Below are 21,673 nucleotides of genomic sequence, written 5' to 3'. Positions count from 1 at the left end.
AGTGGAGGGGGGAGGGGGATGTTTGCCCGGATACTGGGAAAGGGAATAACACTCAAAATGTATATAAGAAATACTCAAGTTAATAAAAAAAATAAAATGTAAAAAAAAAGAATTAGCAGTGTAAATTAATTAATTAATTAATAAACAAAAAACATAGGTTCTTAGCTCTATTAAGGACCTAGGAAGACCTGGTTTTCTCCTTTTTGTGGTTTGAAAAGATTAAGTAACCAAACCAGGATCCTCAGCTACTAGATGATGGGGCTGAAATGAGTGGGGAGGATGGGAAATAATGCAGAGCCTAACACACCTCTCAGTCCTTGGCCTTTGTCCTATTGTTTAGTTTTTGAGCTGGTTCTCTGGAATGAAAAGCCAATGTAGGCTGGGGTGTGTCTTCTGTTTGATTCAGGCACATACTGCAAGTTCCTTCTTTATGGTTCTAGACTTAAATAGAACTTTTATTGGTTGTAGTGCAAGGCCCTCATTTATCAGGTCCAGAAATTCAAGCAGAAGGCTGAGATGTCTAAGGTTAAACTTGGGTGGCAATGGTTTGAGGTGGAGGCAGACAGGAAGCTCTTGTCTCTCTGTTCTTTCTGTCAGACCATAAGAGGTCAGGGAGATGCCTTGACTTAGTGCTTATGTTCTCTTCACATGGGTCAGTGGATCTTATTAGGTCCCTTCCTGTCTCCAAAGGCAGGAGCTCTTTACTGCCTCAAACAATTGATTTTATCCATTGATATCAGCAATGGACGCAGAGAATGATTGCACTGCGATTGATGCAGAGCAGTAAAGGACACAAATGAACAACACAGGGGAAATGTTCTAGTTGGGGAAGGACACAAGTGTAGCATTTCTACATATTCTAAAATGAGGCATTATTCCAGGGATCTTCTGTGTCCGAGTACATTCTTAAGGAAAGAAGGACAGAAGCAGGTAACTCACGTTGCACAGGCAGTCACACTGATTATCTCATCGTACACAGAGATGGCGTTTGGAACCTTCACATCGACACCAAATCTGGGAAGCACTAATGGGAGAAAGAGAGAGGAGATGCTCAGAGAGGAGATGTGAAATGTGTTGTCTTGTTGCCTAAAGGATCATACTCTGTCCAGAAATAGAGATTTCACATTATTAAGGCAATGTCCTCACCCCCAATAAAGTTAGAATGTTGAGTGGTTATGTGCTATATCACTTCTTGCAAACCACAGGGGTATCTACTTGATTAAACAAACAAACAGAAAAACAACAAAACAAGTAATTTGCTTCTGAAAAATCCCAGGACTTTCTGGAAGTTGGGAGATGAATAGCCTTAGCTAGAGTCAGATGAAACCCAGCCTAAAACCCAAAGAAACCTATGATACCCACGTTCTCTTTTTGGTTTCCCCAATCCATACCGAATTCCATGACGGTGAAGGAATGCTCTTCCTTCACTCCTGACTGTTTGAGAACCACTATCTTGTAGGGGCCCTGAATGGGCTCTGCTGACAGGCTGAAGGACAGTTGCTTAAGCCCATTCTCAGTCTTAACGTCTTGCCACTGCATAATTCGGTTCATTTTCGGATCCTGTGAATGAGGGTGTAAATTTTCTAAGTTATTGTAGTGTTAAGTATAACAATGCTTCTAGGATCACTGTGCTGGTGATAGAAGCACTTGGGAACTCAGTTATATTTCTTTGGGGAAAAAGAAATAACAGTGAAGTGGGAAATAGCAAACTAGTTATCTCGAATGGCAGGGGGCTACTGATCCAACAACATTCAACAACATTCCACCATCAGGTTACTTTTATCAGATTGATTTCTCTCTGATTATGAAACATTTAAATTTCTTACCTCAATGTAAGCCAGAGGAAACTGAAACACAAGAAAAATGTTAGGTTAGAACAGCGGGTCACAACCCCTTTGGCAAAACTCTTTTCAAAATTATTTACATTACCATTCATAACAGTATCAAAATTATGGTTATGAAGTAGCAACAAAAATAATAGAAAATGTGGTTGGGGGCTACCACAACATGAAAAACTACATCACAGGATGGCAGTATTAGGAAGGATAAGAACCACTGATTTAAAAATGTCACCCAACACAGCAAATTCAATAGATTTATAGAGTAGGCCCTAGGATGGGAGTTTCAGCCAAAATTTAATGAACTTAATATCCAGTAAGAAAGTCAAGTGTAAGCCTATTCACCACCAAAGAGAACTTTTCAGTATATTTTCTAGAACTCTTACGAATCACTCAATAGATTGGAACTCACAAACAGAAATTTGAGGGACATCATCAGTATGATTTCTCTGATGTTCTGGGAGACCCACCCTGAGCATTTATGGAGATTACAAAATTTAATGTCCAAAGCAGGAATATTTTTGATGTGAAGTGTCTTTAGAAGCTTTAAATATATGTAATCAAAATGTCTAACTTGGGGGTGTCCTGGGTAAGCCATATATACCCACAATACACCAGGCAGCACCTTCTCATTCCCTGTATAATGAGCTACAAAGGGTAATACCTTGTGTAGTCAGTACTCACCTTGTGAAAACAGTTCAACATAATAAACCAGTACCTAACTCTGACTGAGAAATATAAAGAAATGACTCAGTCACTACTCTTGCTTCACAGGAGAGTTGCTGCTGACCAGGGCAAGGGCTGAATGGTCTGAGTGTCTGTGGATGAAGTGTTTTTGATCAATTAGATGATGTGTACACAGTAGAGACAGACAGGGACAAAGCCATTAAAGGTTCTTTAGTAACTGAGCTGTCTGAAGTGGCAAGGTATTTCAGGTGAGCATAAACTTAAAGAAGACACAGCCACTTCTAGCAGTGAACAAGGGAGAGGACAATCCAGTTGTCAGGGAATTTTAGTGATGTTGAACTCACTTCTGAAAGCCTAGGAAAATAAACCATGACAGCAATGGTGGAAATGTGGTACACGGGTACAAAATGGAATTTTATTCAACTGTAAAACATGAAGTCAGAAAACATGCAATGGATAAAACAACAACAGCAAAAATTAGACAGGTAAGGCAGGCTCAGAAAGGTCCTTTCCCAAATGTAGCTCCACAATTCAAATATTTAGGGCTATGTGTTTAATCTGGAGTACCCTTGGAAGGAAAAAAACTAGAGGAGGCTGCCTTCTAGGTGGGAAATTCCTCAAGTAGGGGAGATAGCGTGATGCAGGTGACATGAAATCACAGTGTACTAGGTGGGGGACAGAAAGTTGAAACTGGGATGAGTGTGTGGGGTGGGAGGTGGGAGAGGAGAGGGAGAGAGGTGAGAAGAGACAGAAGTGAGACGTGAGAGTGTGAGAGGGAAGGGGGAGGGTGTGAGAAGGGAGAGGGGAGAGGGGAAGGTTTGAGAGGGAAGGGGAAGGGTGGGAAAGGTGAGAGAGGAGGGTGTGAGAAGAGAAGCAGGAGGGTTTGAGAGGGGAGAGAGGCAAGGGAAGGTGTGAGAAGGGAGAGAGGAGAGCTAACCAATACTAAGGATCTGTGAAAAAGCCATGTGGAAATTCACTGCTGTACACAGGAATTGAGAAACATAAGTTGAAAGGAAAGGTAGAAGGAGAGGCATTGCATGTCTAGATGATGCTGTACCTCAGGGTCAAGGGTCACTAAACAAAGGTCTCAGTGCTAGGCATGAGATATTACTCAATGACGTGTTTGTCAGGGAGGCCAGAGAGATGCCCCGAAACAATAAAGCATCTTGTTACTCTTCTTGATTGCCTGCAGTAACTAGTTGATAATATTCTATTGTGCAAGACACCGCACACCTTAGATAAATGGTGGAGAGAAATGAAGCTGATACTGTGGCTTCCTCCCTGCTTAGCAGCTTTCTCGGTGCTACAAGGTAGTGTAGAGATTGCTGCAGGAGAGCAGACATCTATGGTCTCATCCAGCTGAGAACCCTATGGTGTAGAACACCGACCTGCCAGGTAAGATGTGCCCATGCACTAGCGGCACAACTTTTATGGTGGCAACCAACTGATCCCTGATTAGGTTTGAATTTGGTTCTGCAAGATGGAGTTCATACCAGGTACTGAAAACCCAGTCAACAACCCATGACTGCGGAAGTCTTAAGCCCAAGGGTCAGGGCCTGGGGACGATACTTTGGTTTAACTTAATAATCATGGTGCTAAGCTGCCTTCTTAATGACTTATGCTTTTATTCATAGACAAATACTACATTCAGATGGAACGAGAAAAGCTTCACTCAGTGTAACCTGCTTTCTGGACAAAAGGCACCCTCCATGTTTGTGACTTATCTCCTGACCTCTGAACTAACTGCTAATAGGACAGACACCTTCTCCTTCCTGTTTTCACTTTCACCTTTAAGTATGGAGGAGGAGGAGGAGGAGGAGGAGGAGGAGGAGGAGGAGGAGGAGGAAGAGGAGGAGGAGGAAGAGGAGGAAGAGGAGGAAGAGGGGAAGAGGAGGAGGAGGAGGAGGGGGGGGAAGGAGGAAGAGGAGGAGGGGGAAGAGGAGGAGGAGGAGGAAGAGGAGGAAGAGGGGAAGAGGAGGAGGAGGAGGCAGAGGAGGAGGAGGAAGAGGAGGAGGAGGAGGAGGAAGAGGAGGAAGAGGGGAAGAGGAAGAGGAGGAGGGGGGGAAGGAGGAAGAGGAGGAGGGGGAAGAGGAGGAGGAGGAGGAAGAGGAGGAAGAGGGGAAGAGGAGGAGGAGGAGGCAGAGGAGGAGGAGGAAGAGGAGGAAGAGGAGGAGGAGGGGGGGGAGGAAGGAAGGTGAAAACTGAAGTTTGAATTTTATAGGATTAGGATGAACGAAGGGGGGGAAAGGGGTACTCATTGACTTAACACACTTTAAGAACATCACTTTAGTCAGGCAGGCATGGTGGCATATGTTTTAAAAGTAGAAATATTAGGCAGAGGCGGAGGCAGAGGCAGAGGCAGAAGCAGAGGCAGGTGAATATCTATGAATTCCAAGCCATCCTGGTCTACATACAATATTCCAGGTCAGCCAGAATTACATGGTGAAACAAAACAAAATAAAACAAAACAATAGACACAGCAAAGTAATTAAATTTGTGAAGTAAAAAACTATTCACAGAAGTCCTACATATGATATCCTTTAATCTCATCCTTGAGGCCCTGGCCTATATGGACATCAAAGAAAACTAAGTTATAAAAACGGTGAGTGAAGAAGTAAAACTGTTACTATCGACTGGGGGACTAAATATTAGACCAGTTCCAGGCAAGTTGAAATACTGAAAGAGGAAACAAAAACAGATCATAAAAATGGTGAAATTCTGCTTTCTTCCTCACACTCCTGATCTCAGAAAAATGCCTTAGGGCTCTACCTCCTAATACTAGGGCACCTCTGCAGTAGACCAGTCTGTCACAAGGCTAAGACCAGGACAAGTTTACCCTAAAGTTTCTGTCTTTGATCAAACTGATCAACCGTAAATTAAAGAAAGAAGACATCTCAAAGATCCTTAAAGGTCTCAGTCTTAGAGAGAGACAGGAGTTCGCACTCCCCTCCTACAGAGTCTTCTCACCCATGTGTCTACTCTCTCTCTCTCTCTCTCTCTCTCTCTCTCTCTCTCTCTCTCTCTCTCCTCTCTCCTTCCCTCCCTCCCTTCCTGCCTCTCTACTTCCCTCCCCCCCCTTCAGTGTGTGTGTGTGTTTCCTCGGCTCTGATAAAAGCCTTTCTTCAGTGGCCGATTTTTGTCTGCTCTGTGCTCAAGGTTTTTCCTGCCATTTATTCTTTAAGTGGCAGAGAAATGTACCCTAAACAGTAATAGCGAGACCACCTTATAACCAGCACACTACACGTATTGGAATCCAAGGTCAGTCAGTTTTACTAGTGAATCCAGCAAGATCAACATGATAAAAAGTAATGAGGCATTTAGAAAAATTTTAATTGCACTGAAAATTTAGGCAACAAATTATAAATTCTATACATTCATTCACTCATGACAACTATTGTTTGAGGAATAAGTTAACCTCAGATAAGAAATCCAGTATACCTAAGAAGAATATTGCAAACCATAAGGAATATATAAAAAATCTAAAATAATAGATATATATGCATTGGAGAGAAAAGGTTGTTATTATTCATACTCTTTCAAAAGCAATATGTTATTAATATGTCAATCAAATCTCCAAGGCTGACTGTAGAAGTGCAACCTGATAGTAAAATTTATATAAAACATTCAGGAGCAGTTGATGAAATTCCAAAGAAAAAATTTATTCACGGAAGCGAATTTATTCTAAATAAAAATGGAAGTGCACTCCTCTGAGAGACTCAACCAAGCATCTTAGTGAAGCAGATGCAGATACTGACAACATTGGATGGAGCTCAGGAACACTTATGGAAGAGTAGGTTGAAGGATTGAAGGTCACAAAGGAAGTACAAACCCCATGTAAAGACCAACAGAACCAACAAACCCCGACCGTGGGAGCTCTCAGAGTCTGAGCCATCAGACAAAGAGAATACATAAGCTAGAATGAGCCTCCGTCCCCTCACATCCCCAATTCCATGTGTAGCAGATTGGCAGCTCAGTCTTCATGGCTACCTTGTCTGGCCTCAGTGGGAGAGGATGAGATTAATCTGGCAGACTCGATGTGCCATGGTGGGGGAGATACATAGGGGAGGCCTCATCCTTTCAGAGAAGGGGAGAAGTGGGAGGGATTCTGAGGGAGGGACTGGGAAGGGGAACAGTGTTTGGGATGTAAATTAACTAATTAAAAAGGAAATATTGAAACTATGATGTCCACTCTCCTTTGGGGAGGTGAACAAAGGAAGGGAGACACAGTTGGCAATGTTCTGGCTGCCAGTGTAAGGACTTGGGTTTCATCCTAGGATGCACAAGTATTTTCAGTAATCCCAGATGGAGATGCAAGGAGAACAGACAGCTTTTAAGGGGTCACAGGTCAGGCAGCCTAACCTGACCATCAAGTCCCAGGGCAGTCAGAGGCTGTGACTCAGAACCCAGGTTGAATGATACCCTAAAACTGACACCTGAGATTGTCAGATTGTCTTCTGGGAAACACACACACACACACACACACACACACACACAACTGAACACGTACTACACAGCCACACAAAGTACTAGAAAGTGAGTCAACAACTGCGGTGTTTTGAGTAGGAGTGACTTCCAAAGACTCATGTGTTGAAATGTTTGGCTCATAGGGAGTGGCACTATTAGGAGGTGTGACCTTGATAAACTAGGTGTGGTCTCATTGGTGGAAATATGTTACTGAGTGGGTGGTCTTTGAGGTCTCAAATGCTCAACCTATGCACAGTGTGCTGTCTGCGGTTTAAGACGTAGAACTTCCAGCATCTATAGTACCATGTCTGCCTGCTTCAAACCATGAAAGTGGACTAAACCTTTGAAATTGTAAGCCAGTCCCAATGAAATGTTTTTGTTTTTTGTCTTTTTATAAGAGTTGCCATAGTCATGGTGTTGCAGAAGAATAATAAAACCCAAGACAACCTACATGGAAAGTTTACAGTGTTATAAGCTTATAGTCATAGGTAAGGAGATTGCCGGATTGTCCAGCAGAATCAAGCACACACACATACACACACACACACACACACACACACACACACACACACACACAAATGAATGATGGAACTAGACATAATGATCCTAAGTTGAGGCAATCCAGACAGAGAAAGACAAACATGATGTCTCTTATAAGCAGACATTAGCTGTAAAGTAAAAGGTAATTATATTTGAATCCACAGTCCCAGACAGGTTAATTAACAAGGAGGACTTTAGGGGATACATGGATCTTCCTGGGAAGAGAAAACAGAATAGATTTTGCAGGTGGACTCAAGGAGGGTGGGGAATGAAACAGGAGGGATCAGGTCAGGAAGGGAGAGGAGGAGGGAGAGAGTGTAGGGTGAGATGATTGGAATAGGAGACATTTGGGGGATGATGTGGAAACTTCCTGGAATCTATGAGGGTGACCTTTGTGAGGACTCCAAGTAATGGATAATATGGGGCCATCTTCTATGACCAGGCAAGGCTCTTAGTGAAGAGATTTTGACACCAACCCAGCCACAAAACCTTTGACTCACCCCTGTCCTACCAGCAAGATGTGCCAAGGCAGTGGTGGCTCAGAGCTTGTGGGAGCAGCCAACTAATGACTGCCCTAACTTGAAGCCCAAGGCATGAGAGGGAGCCCATGCCCCATACTGCTTAGAAGGCCAGGAATGAGAAGCTAGATGGTTCAGGGACCTTGTATAGAACCAAACTCGACTAACTGAGGGGGAAAGGGTCAATGAAATGATTCCTAATGATATCCTGCTATACTCAAATGGCCAGTGTCCAGCTCAGTCATCTTTAGCAAGGCTTTCCCCCAGAAACTTATGGGAGCAGATGCAAAGATCCACATCCAAACAATAGGCAGAGATTGGGAAACCCTGAAAAAGTGGGAGGAAGGATTGTAGGAGATAGAGGGGTCAAGAACATCAAGAGAATGTAGCCCTCAGAATCAGTAAACCATGACCCATAGGAGTTCACAGAGACTAAAGTGACAATCATGGAGCCCTGTGGGCTCTGTGCTAGATTCTCTGCATACAGTGCTGGTTTAGCTCAGGGTGTTTGTGGGAGTCCTAACAGTGGGACTGGGAGTCTTTGACTCTTTTGCCTGCCCTTGGGACCCTCTATCCCATACTGTGTTGTCTTGCCCAGCCTTTATATGAAGGTTTGTACCTAGACGTATTGTATCTTGTTGTGCCATATTCAGTTGATAACACTGGGAGGGCTATTTTTTTCTGAAGGGAAATTGATTTGGAGCAAAGGGGAGGTTGCGGGGAGACTAGGAGGAGCAGGGGGAAGGGAAGCTAAGGTCACGATGTTTTGGAAGAGAAGAATAAATCATAGAAAAAAGAAAAATATATATTTGATAAAAATTTTACAACAGATTATTGGGATAAGTAGAACTTTTAGAGTCTCCAAAAAATTGTGTCTATTGTAATTTTCTATTTGTAAAGAACAAATTAAGTAAAAGCTGATTGAGATTTTGTTTATTTTTTAAGTTTTCTTTTAAGATTTTTTAAACAGTATTTTCTAATGATTTTTATCCCTTCTGGATCTACTTCCTTTCCCTACATACTGGATTAGTGTTCTCTCCTTTTTCTCTATCCATTAAGTACAATTTGTGCTGCATACCCTTATATTCTTGGAGTGGACTTCCACTGGAGGATGGTTGACTTAGCAGGGTCTATCCTAGTAAAGATAACTGACTTTCTCCCAGTAGCTGTCCTAACAAGAACTCCTCAGCTAGGGTTTGGACTTCGTGTCCATCTCCCCTCTCCATAGCAGTGTTTTGCATATGCTTGTGTATGCTAATGCAACTGTAAGTTCATATGTGCAGCCACCATGCTGTGTTAGGGATTGTTCCCTTGCATGCATTCTGGATCTAACAGGATTCACCTCTGCCTCTTACGGTTTTTCTTTCCTCATGACACAATAATCTTGGTGTCTTGGGAGGGAGGATGGGATTTAGATGTCTAATTTAGGATTTCATATTCTACAGTAAAGCTGGTACAGATGGGAACCATCACCCCTATGGGCTGGTTTCCATATAGCTAGAAGGTGTGATGCATAGTATCAGTGGGGGGAGATAACAAGCAACCTCACCCAGTTATGAAGCCTATAAACTATGAGAACCACTGTCCAGGTAAGACATGCCCACTGGTGGCACAATAGTGGCACAAATGACAAGGAAGTAACTAACCATTGTCTGACTGGACTTAAGTCCAATCTGTGAAAGATGAAACCCACACACTTGGAATCATAGGCTTTATGCATCATAGGCCCCATGTGAGAACACACTATCATTGTGCTAGAGGTCACAGTTTTAAGCCAACTGTTGCTGATTTATCTTTATGTTTCTAGATTCAAGCATCCCTCATCCCTCTTCAAAGAACCGTCTATTCATAGGACAGAATATTTAACACAGATACACACAACTGGCCTAAGCACAGAGCACAAGAGATTGAAATGCAATTTTATTCTTAGAAGAATCCATCTAGTGAAGAACCCAAGTGTTAAATACAAAGTTCTAAAAATAATAGAGACTGTTTGAAAAATATCCCTGTTACACTAGGAATGGATTTCTGAGGGATGGCACAAAGTAACAGAATCTGCAAAAGAAATGAATGAAAAACCTAAAAGGTTCTATACAGTATAAGTCTCCACAGAGTATGAAGAAAACCCAGAGATACTTATCCAGTAATGGAGTCCAAAGAAGAACAGTCACATATAAGGAAGCCAAAGGTAAAAGAGTAAGGGGTATAAATAGGCAAAAGAACAGAATAGAAAAAAAGGCTAACTCATGTCCCAGAAGGAGCTGGAAATTAGAATATTGCTCTGACATTTTGTCTTGAAGAACCAACCAATACCCACGTGTAAAAACTCACCAACTCCTTCAGGGGGTATAGATTTTTATCCATAGAGACAACCCGAAATTTAACTGGAAAAAGAGAAAGAATTTTCTAGTGAGTTCCAAAGACCCAGACCTTCTTCACACCATGTTTAGGTTGGTGTCTTAATTCCTTTGCCCACTGTGGAGCTTCATACCTGACTGTCCTGGCTTGTACATGGGCTTATCAGTCTGGACAAAGACAACACTTTCTTTGTTCTTCACAAGCACCACATGCCTTTTGCTGAATTTATGCTTTGCCCCTTCAATGTTGATGTCGAGTGACTCCTCCTCTTCAGAAGAGGGCAATCTAGGGATCTGAGAACAACAGGAACACAGACCCTTCACCATCTCCCTCTACCTTTCTTACATTACCTCATTAACCTTTTCTCCTTCCACCTCCCAGGAAAGAGGTGGAGGCTCCATCAGTTTCTGTTTAAGTATTACATGGAGGGAAAAAATTGTCAGGAAAAGAAAGGGATGAAAAGAAAAATCATTTTCTGTATGTCAGTGGGAGTTTATGTGAACAATAAAAACAGTCATTTTTACAGAGTAAATATAATCTTCATTGAAAATTAACTCGACCGCCGGAACCTGAAGGAAACAGATAGGATAAACAGTTCTCTGCACCCAAATCCCGTGGGAGGGAGAGCTAAACCTTCAGAGAGGCAGACAAGCCTGGGAAACCAGAAGAGACTGCTCTCTGCACACACATCTTGGACGCCAGAGGAAAAAGCCAAAGACCATCTGGAACCCTGGTGCACTGAAGCTCCCGGAAGGGGTGGCACAGGTCTTCCTGGTTGCTGCCGCTGCAGAGAGCCCGTGGGCAGCACCCCACGAGCGAACTTGAGCCTCGGGACCACAGGTAAGACCAACTTGTATGCTGCAAGTGACCTGCCTGGTGAACTCAAGACACAGGCCCACAGGAACAGCTGAAGACCTGTACAGAGGAAAAACTACACGCACGAAAGCAGAACACTCTGTCCCCATAACTGGCTGAAAGAAAACAGTAAAACAGGTCTACCACACTCCTGACACACAGGCTTATAGGGACAGTCTAGCCACTGTCAGAAATAGCAGAACAAAGTAACACTAGAGATAATCCAATGGCGAGAGGCAAGCGCAGGAACCCAAGCAACAGAAACCAAGACTACATGGCATCATCGGAGCCCAATTCTCCCACCAAAACAAACATGGAATGTCCAAACACACCAGAAAAGCAAGATCTAGTTTCAAAATCATATTTGATCATGATGCTGGAGGACTTCAAGAAAGACGTGAAGAACTCCCTTAGAGAAACACAGGAAAACATTAATAAACAAGTAGAAGCCTACAGAGAGGAATCGCAAAAATGCCTGAAAGAATTCCAGGAAAACACAATCAAACAGTTGAAGGAATTAAAAAAGAAATAGAAGCAATCAAGAAAGAACACAAGAAAACAACCCTGGATATAGAAAACCAAAAGAAGAGACAAGGAGCTGTAGATACAAGCTTCACCAACAGAATACGAGAGATGGAAGAGAGAATCTCAGGAGCAGAAGATTCCATAGAAATCATTGACTCAACTCTCAAAGATAATGTAAAGCGGAAAAAGCTACTGGTCCAAAACATACAGGAAATTCAGGACTCAATGGGAAGATCAAACCTAAGGATAATAGGTATAGAAGAGAGTGAAGATTCCCAGCTCAAAGGACCAGTAAATATCTTAAACAAAATCATAGAAGAAAACTTCCCTAACCTAAAAAAAGAGATACCCATAGACATACAAGAAGCCTACAGAACTCCAAATAGATTGGACCAGAAAAGAAACACCTCCCGTCACATAATGGTCAAAATACCAAACACACAAAATAAAGAAAGAATATTAAAAGCAGTAAGGGAAAAATGTCAAGTAACATATAAAGGCAGACCTATCAGAATCACACCAGACTTCTCGCCAGAAACTATGAAGGCCAGAAGATCCTGGACTGATGTCATACAGACCCTAAGAGAACACAAATGCCAGCCCAGGTTACTGTATCCAGCAAAACTCTCAATTAACATTGATGGAGAAACCAAGATATTCCATGACAAAACCAAATTTACACAATATCTTTCTACAAATCCAGCACTACAAAGGATAATAAATGGTAAAGCCCAACATAAGGAGGCAAGCTATACCCTAGAAGAAGCAAGAAACTAATCGTCTTGGCAACAAAACAAAGAGAATGAAAGCACACAAACATAACCTCACATCCAAATATGAATATAACGGGAAGCAATAATCACTATTCCTTAATATCTCTCAATATCAATGGCCTCAACTCCCCAATAAAAAGACATAGATTAACAAACTGGATACGCAACGAGGACCCTGCATTCTGCTGCCTACAGGAAACACACCTCAGAGACAAAGACAGACACTACCTCAGAGTGAAAGGCTGGAAAACAACTTTCCAAGCGAATGGTCAGAAGAAGCAAGCTGGAGTAGCCATTCTAATATCAAATAAAATCAATTTCCAACTAAAGGTCATCAAAAAATATAAGGAAGGACACTTCATATTCATCAAAGGAAAAATCCACAAAGATGAACTCTCAATCCTAAATATCTATGCCCCAAATACAAGGGCACCTACATAAGTAAAAGAAACCTTACTAAAGCTCAAAACACACATTGCACCTCACACAATAATAGTGGGAGATTTCAACACCCCAATCTCATCAATGGACAGATCATGGAAACAGAAATTAAACAGTGATGTCGACAGACTAAGAGAAGTCATGAGCCAAATGGACCTAACGGATATTTATAGAACATTCTATCCTAAAGCAAAAGGATATACCTTCTTCTCAGCTCCTCATGGTACTTTCTCCAAAATTGACCATATAATTGGTCAAAAAACGGGCCTCAACAGGTACAGAAAGATTGAAATAATCCCATGCGTGCTATCGGACCACCACGGCCTAAAACTGGTCTTCAAGAACAATAAGGGAAGAATGCCCACATATACGTGGAAATTGAACAATGCTCTACTCAATGATAACCTGGTCAAGGAAGAAATATAGAAAGAAATTAAAAACTTTTTAGAATTTAATGAAAATGAAGGTACAACATACCCAAACTTATGGGACACAATGAAAGCTGTGCTAAGAGGAAAACTCATAGCGCTGAGTGCCTGCAGAAAGAAACAGGAAAGAGCATATGTCAGCAGCTTGACAGCACACCTAAAAGCTCTAGAACAAAAAGAAGCAAATACACCCAGGAGGAGTAGAAGGCAGGAAATAATCAAACTCAGAGCTGAAATCAACCAAGTAGAAACAAAAAGGACCATAGAAAGAATCAACAGAACCAAAAGTTGGTTCTTTGAGAAAATCAACAAGATAGATAAACCCTTAGCCAGACTAACGAGAGGACACAGAGAGTGCGTCCAAATTAACAAAATCAGAAATGAAAAGGGAGACATAACTACAGATTCAGAGGAAATTCAAAAAATCATCAGATCTTACTATAAAAACCTATATTCAACAAAACTTGAAAATCTTCAGGAAATGGACAATTTCCTAGACAGATACCAGGTATCGAAGTTAAATCAGGAACAGATAAACCAGTTAAACAACCCCATAACTCCTAAGGAAATAGAAGCAGTCATTAAAGGTCTCCCAACCAAAAAGAGCCCAGGTCCAGACGGGTTTAGTGCAGAATTCTATCAAACCTTCATAGAAGACCTCACACCAATATTATCCAAACTATTCCACAAAATTGAAACAGATGGAGCACTACCGAATTCCTTCTACAAAGCCACAATTACTCTTATACCTAAACCACACAAAGACACAAGAAAGAAAGAGAACTTCAGACCAATTTCCCTTATGAATATCGACGCAAAAATACTCAACAAAATTCTGGCAAACCGAATTCAAGAGCACATCAAAACAATCATCCACCATGATCAAGTAGGCTTCATCCCAGGCATGCAGGGATGGTTTAATATATGGAAAACCATCAACGTGATCCATTATATAAATAAACTGAAAGAACAGAACCACATGATCATTTCATTAGATGCTGAGAAAGCATTTGACAAAATTCAACACCCCTTCATGATAAAAGTCCTGGAAAGAATAGGAATTCAAGGCCCATACCTAAACCTGAAAAGCCATATACAGCAAACCAGTTGCTAACATTAAACTAAATGGAGAGAAACTTGAAGCAATCCCACTAAAATCAGGGACTAGACAAGGCTGCCCACTCTCTCCCTACTTATTCAATATAGTTCTTGAAGTTCTAGCCAGAGCAATCAGACAACAAAAGGATGTCAAGGGGATACAGATCGGAAAAGAAGAGGTCAAAATATCACTAATTGCAGATGACATGATAGTATATTTAAGTGATCCCAAAAGTTCCACCAGAGAACTACTAAAGCTGATAAACAACTTCAGCAAAGTGGCTGGGTATAAAATTAACTCAAATAAATCAGTTGCCTTCCCCTATACAAAAGAGAAACAAGCCGAGAAAGAAATTAGGGAAACGACACCCTTCATAATAGACCCAAATAATATAAAGTACCTCGGTGTGACTTTAACCAAGCAAGTAAAAGATCTGTACAATAAGAACTTCAAGACACTGAGGAAAGAAATTGAAGAAGGCCTCAGAAGATGGAAAGATCTCCCATGCTCATGGATTGGCAGGATTAATATAGTAAAAATGGCCATTTTACCAAAAGCAATCTACAGATTCAATGCAATCCCCATCAAAATACCAATCCAATTCTTCAAAGAGTTAGACAGAACAATTTGCAAATTCATCTGGAATAACAAAAAACCCAGGATAGCTAAAGCTATCCTCAACAATAAAAGGACTTCAGGGGGAATCACTATCCCTGAACTCAAGCAGTATTACAGAGCAATAGTGATAAAAACTGCATGGTATTGGTACAGAGACAGACAGATAGACCAATGGAATAGAATTGAAGACCCGGAAATGAACCTACACACCTATGGTCACTTGATTTTTGACAAAGGAGCCAAAACCATCCAATGGAAAAAAGATAGCATTTTCAGCAAATGGTGCTGGTTCAACTGGAGGTCAACATGTAGAAGAATGCAGATCGATCCATGCTTATCACCCTGTACAAAGCTTAAGTCCAAGTGGATCAAGGACCTCCACATCAAACCAGACACACTCAAACTAATAGAAGAAAAACTAGGGAAGCATCTCGAACACATGGGCACTGGAAAAAATTTCCTGAACAAAACACCAATGGCTTATACTCTAAGATCAAGAATCGACAAATGGGATCTCATAAAACTGCAAAGCTTCTGTAAGGCAAAGGACACTGTGGTTAGGACAAAACGGCAACCAACAGATTGGGAAAAGATCTTTACCAATCCTACAACAGATAGAGGCCTTATATCCAAAATATACAAAGAACTCAAGAAGTTAGACCGCAGGGAAACAAATAACCCTATTAAAAATGGGGTTCAGAGCTAAACAAAGAATTCACAGCTGAGGAATGCCGAATGGCTGAGAAACACCTAAAGAAATTTCAACATCTTTAGTCATAAGGGAAATGCAAATCAAAACAACCCTGAGATTTCACTTCACACCAGTGAGAATGGCTACGATCAAAAACTCAGGTGACAGCAGATGCTGGCGAGGATGTGGAGAAAGAGGAACACTCCTCCATTGTTGGTGGGATTGCAGACTGGTAAAACCATTCTGGAAATCAGTCTGGAGGTTCCTCAGACAATTGGACATTGAACTGCCTGAGGATCCAGCTATACCTCTCTTGGGCATATACCCAAAAGATTCCTCAACATACAAAAGAGACACGTGCTCCACTATGTTCATCGCAGCCTTATTAATAATAGCCAGAAAATGGAAAGAACCCAGATGCCCTTCAACAGAAAAATGGATACAGAAAATGTGGTACATCTACACAATGGAATATTACTCAGCTATCAAAAACAACGAGTTTATGAAATTCGTAGGCAAATGGTTGGAACTGGAAAATATCATCCTGAGTGAGCTAACCCATTCACAGAAAGACATACATGGTATGCACTCATTGATAAGTGGCTATTAGCCCAAATGCTTGAATTACCCTAGATCCCTAGAACAAACGAAACTCAAGACGGATGATCAAAATGTGAATGCTTCACTCCTTCTTTAAATGAGGAAAAAGAATACCCTTGGCAGGGAAGGGAGAGGCAAAGATTAAAACAGAGACTGAAGGAACACCCATTCAGAGTCTGCCCCACATGTGGCCCATACATATACAGCCGCCCAATTAGACAAAATGGATGAAGCAAAGAAGTGCAGACCGACAGGAGCCGGATGTAGATCGCTCCGGAGAGACACAGCCAGAATACAGCAAATACAGAGGCGAATGCCAGCAGCAAACCACTGAACTGAGAATAGGACCCCTGTTGAAGGAATCAGAGAAAGAACTGGAAGAGCTTGAAGGGGCTCGAGACCCCATATGAACAACAATGCCAAGCAACCAGAGCTTCCAGGGACTAAGCCACTACCTAAAGACTATACATGGACTGACCCTGGACTCTGACCCCATAGGTAGCAATGAATATCCTAGTAAGAGCACCAGTGGAAGGGGAAGCCCTGGGTCCTGCTAAGACTGAACCCCCAGTGAACTAGACTGTTGGGGGGAGGGCGGCAATGGGGGGAGGGTTGGGAGGGGAACACCCATAAGGAAGGGGAGGGGGGAGGGGGATGTTTGCCCGGAAACCGGGAAAGGGAATAACACTTGAAATGTATATAAGAAATACTCAAGTTAATAAAAAAGAAAGAAAATTAACTCTAAGACATGAGAGAAACTTAGCTCTAACTCTGAAACTGAGGTAGAGAGAATGGTAATGTTTTAACCGTGGTAGGAATTAAGTCTTGAAGAGAGGTCCTGAAGAAGAAACCCAGCCCTTATTCAGGATCTCAGGATTATGCATAGGAGCTGTGGTCCTAATTTGATCAGTGCTGTTTGAAAGTTTACTAACTCAGCACCAGGAAGTGCTATGAACTGGAGAACCCTTTCTTTCTCTGGGATGTGGGCTTTTTTGAGGGAATTCAATGGGACAAGTATTGAACCTTCTCAGTTCGGGGTGAGATGATGTATTCTATTTGTTTTTTGGATAAATGCTCTAAATTCCTATTGTTTTGAGTTCACAGATATATTTTTAGATTAACCTTTTTTTGGAAACATGTATGGGTATTGTATGTACATACTCACACGCATGTGCATAAGTATGTAAACAAATCAGGACTGGTACTTAGTACTCACAGTGAAGGAAACACAGTGGAACAAGTCCTTGTCAACCACAGGCTCATCGAACAGTTTTCTCGTTCCCCTTTGAGATATCAAGGAAGCTGTCACAGTCACTGTCTCATTCAGATGGTATAGATGCAGGCAGATTTTCTCAGGGGTCTCGGTGTAGAGCTGGGAAGGGACCAGCACCATATACTTCCTGGAAAGGAAGGGGTTCCGCACAGCTGACGACAGATGTCATTGTCTATAACTGGAGTTTCATCACAGTCACCATTACCATCCATGTTTCAACAGTCTGAGATGGCAGGTTGACAGTGTGGCAGTGTCACAGTTTGTCACACAGCAGAGTGGAAAGACAATTATTAACTCGTCAATCACCAGCTTCAGCAGTGATACCTGCCAGGGCAGGTTTGAATGGCATGTACTCCCTTCACTAAGCAACCAGCATGCACGTTCTAGAAAGTTTCTACTTTTTTAAATGAAAATCCGGGAGGAATAATTGTTATTTTTATAGAAATTTATCAAGATTTTTTTCATTAACATTTTTAATCTGTAAAAATAACTCAATACCCGGTTTTTATTTTGGGGTACTTTTCAACTGATGATTTATAATGTGACTGTGAAATTCACACTGGTATAATTCACCTATGTTATACTTGAGCAAGTGCCAAAGGCTATCTGTAGGAATCATTCTCTACCTTTTCCTATAATTAGAAATTTTTGCCCCCCAAAATCTAGTTGGTCATTGCTATATCACAGTATGCAAAAATATCACTAGCTTTCTTTTCATTTTTACCACCTTAAATATAATTTTTATGATCACAGATACAAATAAAATCACTCAACAATATAATCCTAATTATATGGTTATTATGGCCATCAAATAACAAGTTCCAAAGTCTTTGATATATAAGGAGAGTATTGTTTTAGGACACAAACATCCACAGGGTTCTGATGTGCCAGACATCTAAATCTATCTGAAGGGTAAACCAAAGGCTACACATTCCCAACCAAGGATGCCACTCAATTAAATGCTTATTTTCAAAGTGATTAAATAGTTTCAACAGCTGAGAATGTCTCTGATGATTGGGATTTGAGATACTACTTGTTCAGTAATAAGAGCAACATTATTCCGAATCACAGCACACCTCAGTTTAACACTGGTTGCTTTAGAGTTGGAAAAAAGATCACCTAGAATCGTATGATAAAATATATATAATTGTTAATTAAAAAGCAAAAAGAATTTTAGGAGATTTTCAAGGGAAGGAACTGTGAACGGAAATGGATAGTTTCTGATTGGAGGAGGGATAATGTGGAAGAGGGCCTTGGTGGTACTCACGAATTTCCAAAGAGTAAGGAAGCAGAAGGTAGGAAAGCAAGCAGAACTGAAAAAAGGCACAGCTGAGCCTCTCTATTCTTCCACATGATGGAAGGACAAGAGGACAGGACGACAGGACAAAGCTTATGCTATTCTTTTCCTTAACACTGTTTCCAGAGTCCTCCAATCCACAGCAGCTTATTTATGAGTCCTCTCTGTAAACAGAACTCTGCCCAAGGTGTTCAAAAAGCAAAATAGAATATTTGTTCTCTGTGAATGTCACTGTGTTCAGTGGTGGCCAGAGCACAACTCAAATAAATTACAACAGTTGCAGGAAAGGTGCCAGGGGATCTGTCGACAGTGTTGGTAAAGGATCAAGGCCACAGATTTTGCTTGGTCTGAATTAGAGCAGACTTTCTCATCTTAATGACCAGTAAGCCTTCTCCGTGCATGACTCTGCTATGATTGTGTGACATTTACCACCTCACTCTCTTCTACTCACTTAGAATCTAGTAGCACGCTCTGGGATGTGGCATCTCCGTTTCTCTCCTTTCTTATTTGAGAGTCACTAGAGTGGTCCGGGTTGGAGATTTTAAGTTCTCCTGTCTCTGTTCAAGTATCTACTTTTCTGGGTCTTGTGTATAAAAAGGGGACTGTGGATACTGGGCAAGCTCAAAAACTCCCCTGTTACAAGTCACTGTGCATAAATCTTCTTTGTTAGAACAGAAACCCACAAACCTGATCTTCTATCTCTGCGGTTTACTAGGAGGCCAGTGTAACCTGTGCAATTACAGGTGATTGTATAAAATGATGAGGTATCAATATTTGGGACACAGCTCCATTCCTTTGGAAGGTTATTAAGGTATGAGTTGGGAACCACATTAGAATTTCTAGTCTAGGTCAGAGGGCTGTTTAGTTTTGCAATGATCCTGTGACATTGGTTTGAGAGGGAGGTATAGCATAAGCTGAATCAACTTTAATGTTGAGACACTGAGTAGAAAGAAAGAACATGCTAGAAGGGAATGTAATGCAAGCATGTAAGCGATGAAAAAATTAAAACTCATGCCTGGCATGCTGGTGCATGCCGTTAGCCCCAAAACTCAGGAGGCAGAGGCAGGCACATCTCTGTGATTTTGAGGGGAGAGCCTGGTCTACAAAGCTAGTCCAGGACAGCTAGAACTTTCACAGACATATGCCTTGGTTTGAAGGGAAAAACAGCACAAAACTTATGTATTTCTCTGATTGACCTCTGTACCCAAATTAATCAATAGGAAGCTTGTGCTAGATGCAGGCTTGCTGGTTAACTTGAGTTCAACCTTAGTTCAGATACTTGGTTTTTCCCAGGTGTAGGGGTTTAATGAGAGAAGAGTAGAAAAAAAAAAACGAAAAGATAGCCGGTCATGGGCACATGGAGGGGGGCGGGGTTTGGGGACAAGAGCAGTGAAGAACATAGAACAAGAGGGGGTAAGAAGGGAGGAAGAGAGCAGGTCAGATCCTTTAAGATAGAGCCTGAACCCATGCTGGAGATGGTCTGGTCTCTCACATTGACCATGAGAGTCAGAGACACTCAGGTATGAGGGAAACAGGACATGTATTAAGACGTATTGTTCATTTTATTGCTTCAAGTTATGTGCGAAGATACTAACACAAGAAATAAAAACAACAGTGGGAAAAATACAGAGGTAGTTTTATATTTTAACTTAAAAATATCGGTTATGTCTAAGGTATGTCGATCAAGAGACACTTATTTCCTAGACATATGGAAAACAAACAAAAACTATCAGAAAAAAATAGAACATGGTGTGATGAATAATATGTTTAAAAGATTAAAATAATATAAAACAAAATGGCTCTAACCTGGGAGCTCAGTCGGCCGAGGAGAAATGTCTTTTCTAGAATGAGAAAATTATACCTGGAATTACCTGATTTGTTTATGTAAGATAACAAATCAGGTGTTTTCAGTCCTGTAAACAAACTTGCTTGCCTCTGACAGCATGAAAGATGTGTGCTTTTCTGCATATAGGTCAGATGTGTGGCTGGTTGCACATAAGCAGGAAGTAGATACCCTTGTGAGTTTTGCCTTTATAATCCCCTTACTAGTGTAATTCATAGCTACATCTTGAGAATGCTCTCAGATTCTGTTCTGGCACCATGAGTATCTGGTGCTGGTTAAGAACTGTCATTTCAGAAAGATGAAATGTTAATCAATAGTGTTCTCTTTTTCCTCTTTTTCAAGCCTCTGTGTGTGAGTGTGTGTGCGTGTGTGTGTGTGTGTGTGTGTGTGTGTGTGTGTCTGTGTGTGGTGTTTGTTTGTGTGAATGTGTGTTTGTTTATGTGTATGTCTGTTTGTGTGTATCTGAGTATGTGTGTCTAAGTTTCTATGTCTGGTTATAGTACTTGAATGTGTGTACTCATTTGTGTATAGGACAAGAGTATTGTGCCACTTTTTATCTTGCTTATGGAGACCCTTTTCTTGATGTTGAAAGTTATAAATTAGCTTAGACCATCTAACACAGGAATCCTAAGGGATTGGTCTCCTTCTAACTCCATAGAAGTAGGATTATAGGCACACCACTGCCATGCAAGGCTCTTAAGTCATAAAGAATTCTAAGCTCATGTCCTGAAGTTTGCATTAGCTTTTTTCTAGTGAGCTCTCATCCATGACACAAGAAGGACAGTCTTTTTGGCTATATTCCTAATGCATGTCTTCTCTCACGGG

General features: G+C 41.4%; 1 protein-coding gene across 4 annotated transcripts in view; it reads right to left on the bottom strand.

The window, feature by feature from the left end:
* The window catches only part of Mug2 (murinoglobulin 2), a 72,833-nt gene extending 53,689 nt beyond the window's left edge, over positions 1-19,144 (bottom strand). For 2 of the 4 annotated variants that reach the window (XM_039107979.2, XM_063286427.1), the window contains exons 1-7: positions 18,976-19,144; positions 17,652-17,835; positions 10,539-10,698; positions 10,379-10,431; positions 1,827-1,847; positions 1,392-1,560; positions 940-1,024 (exon numbers count right to left, since the gene is read on the bottom strand). In XM_039107979.2, the coding sequence (XP_038963907.1) occupies positions 940-1,024; positions 1,392-1,560; positions 1,827-1,847; positions 10,379-10,431; positions 10,539-10,698; positions 17,652-17,835; positions 18,976-19,061 (758 nt within the window). In that variant the 5' untranslated portion in view covers positions 19,062-19,144. The remainder of the gene's footprint in view (positions 1-939; positions 1,025-1,391; positions 1,561-1,826; positions 1,848-10,378; positions 10,432-10,538; positions 10,699-17,651; positions 17,836-18,975) is intronic. The other 2 variants (NM_001395728.1, XM_039107980.2) reach the window with 2 other exon arrangements.
* Between the last annotated feature and the right edge of the window lie 2,529 nt (positions 19,145-21,673).

The sequence above is a fragment of the Rattus norvegicus genome, chromosome 4 (genome assembly GCF_036323735.1).
Source record: "Rattus norvegicus strain BN/NHsdMcwi chromosome 4, GRCr8, whole genome shotgun sequence".
Taxonomy (NCBI): domain Eukaryota; kingdom Metazoa; phylum Chordata; class Mammalia; order Rodentia; family Muridae; genus Rattus; species Rattus norvegicus.
The sequence above is the reverse complement of the archived record's forward strand: the minus strand, read 5'-3'. Positions and strand labels throughout refer to the sequence as shown.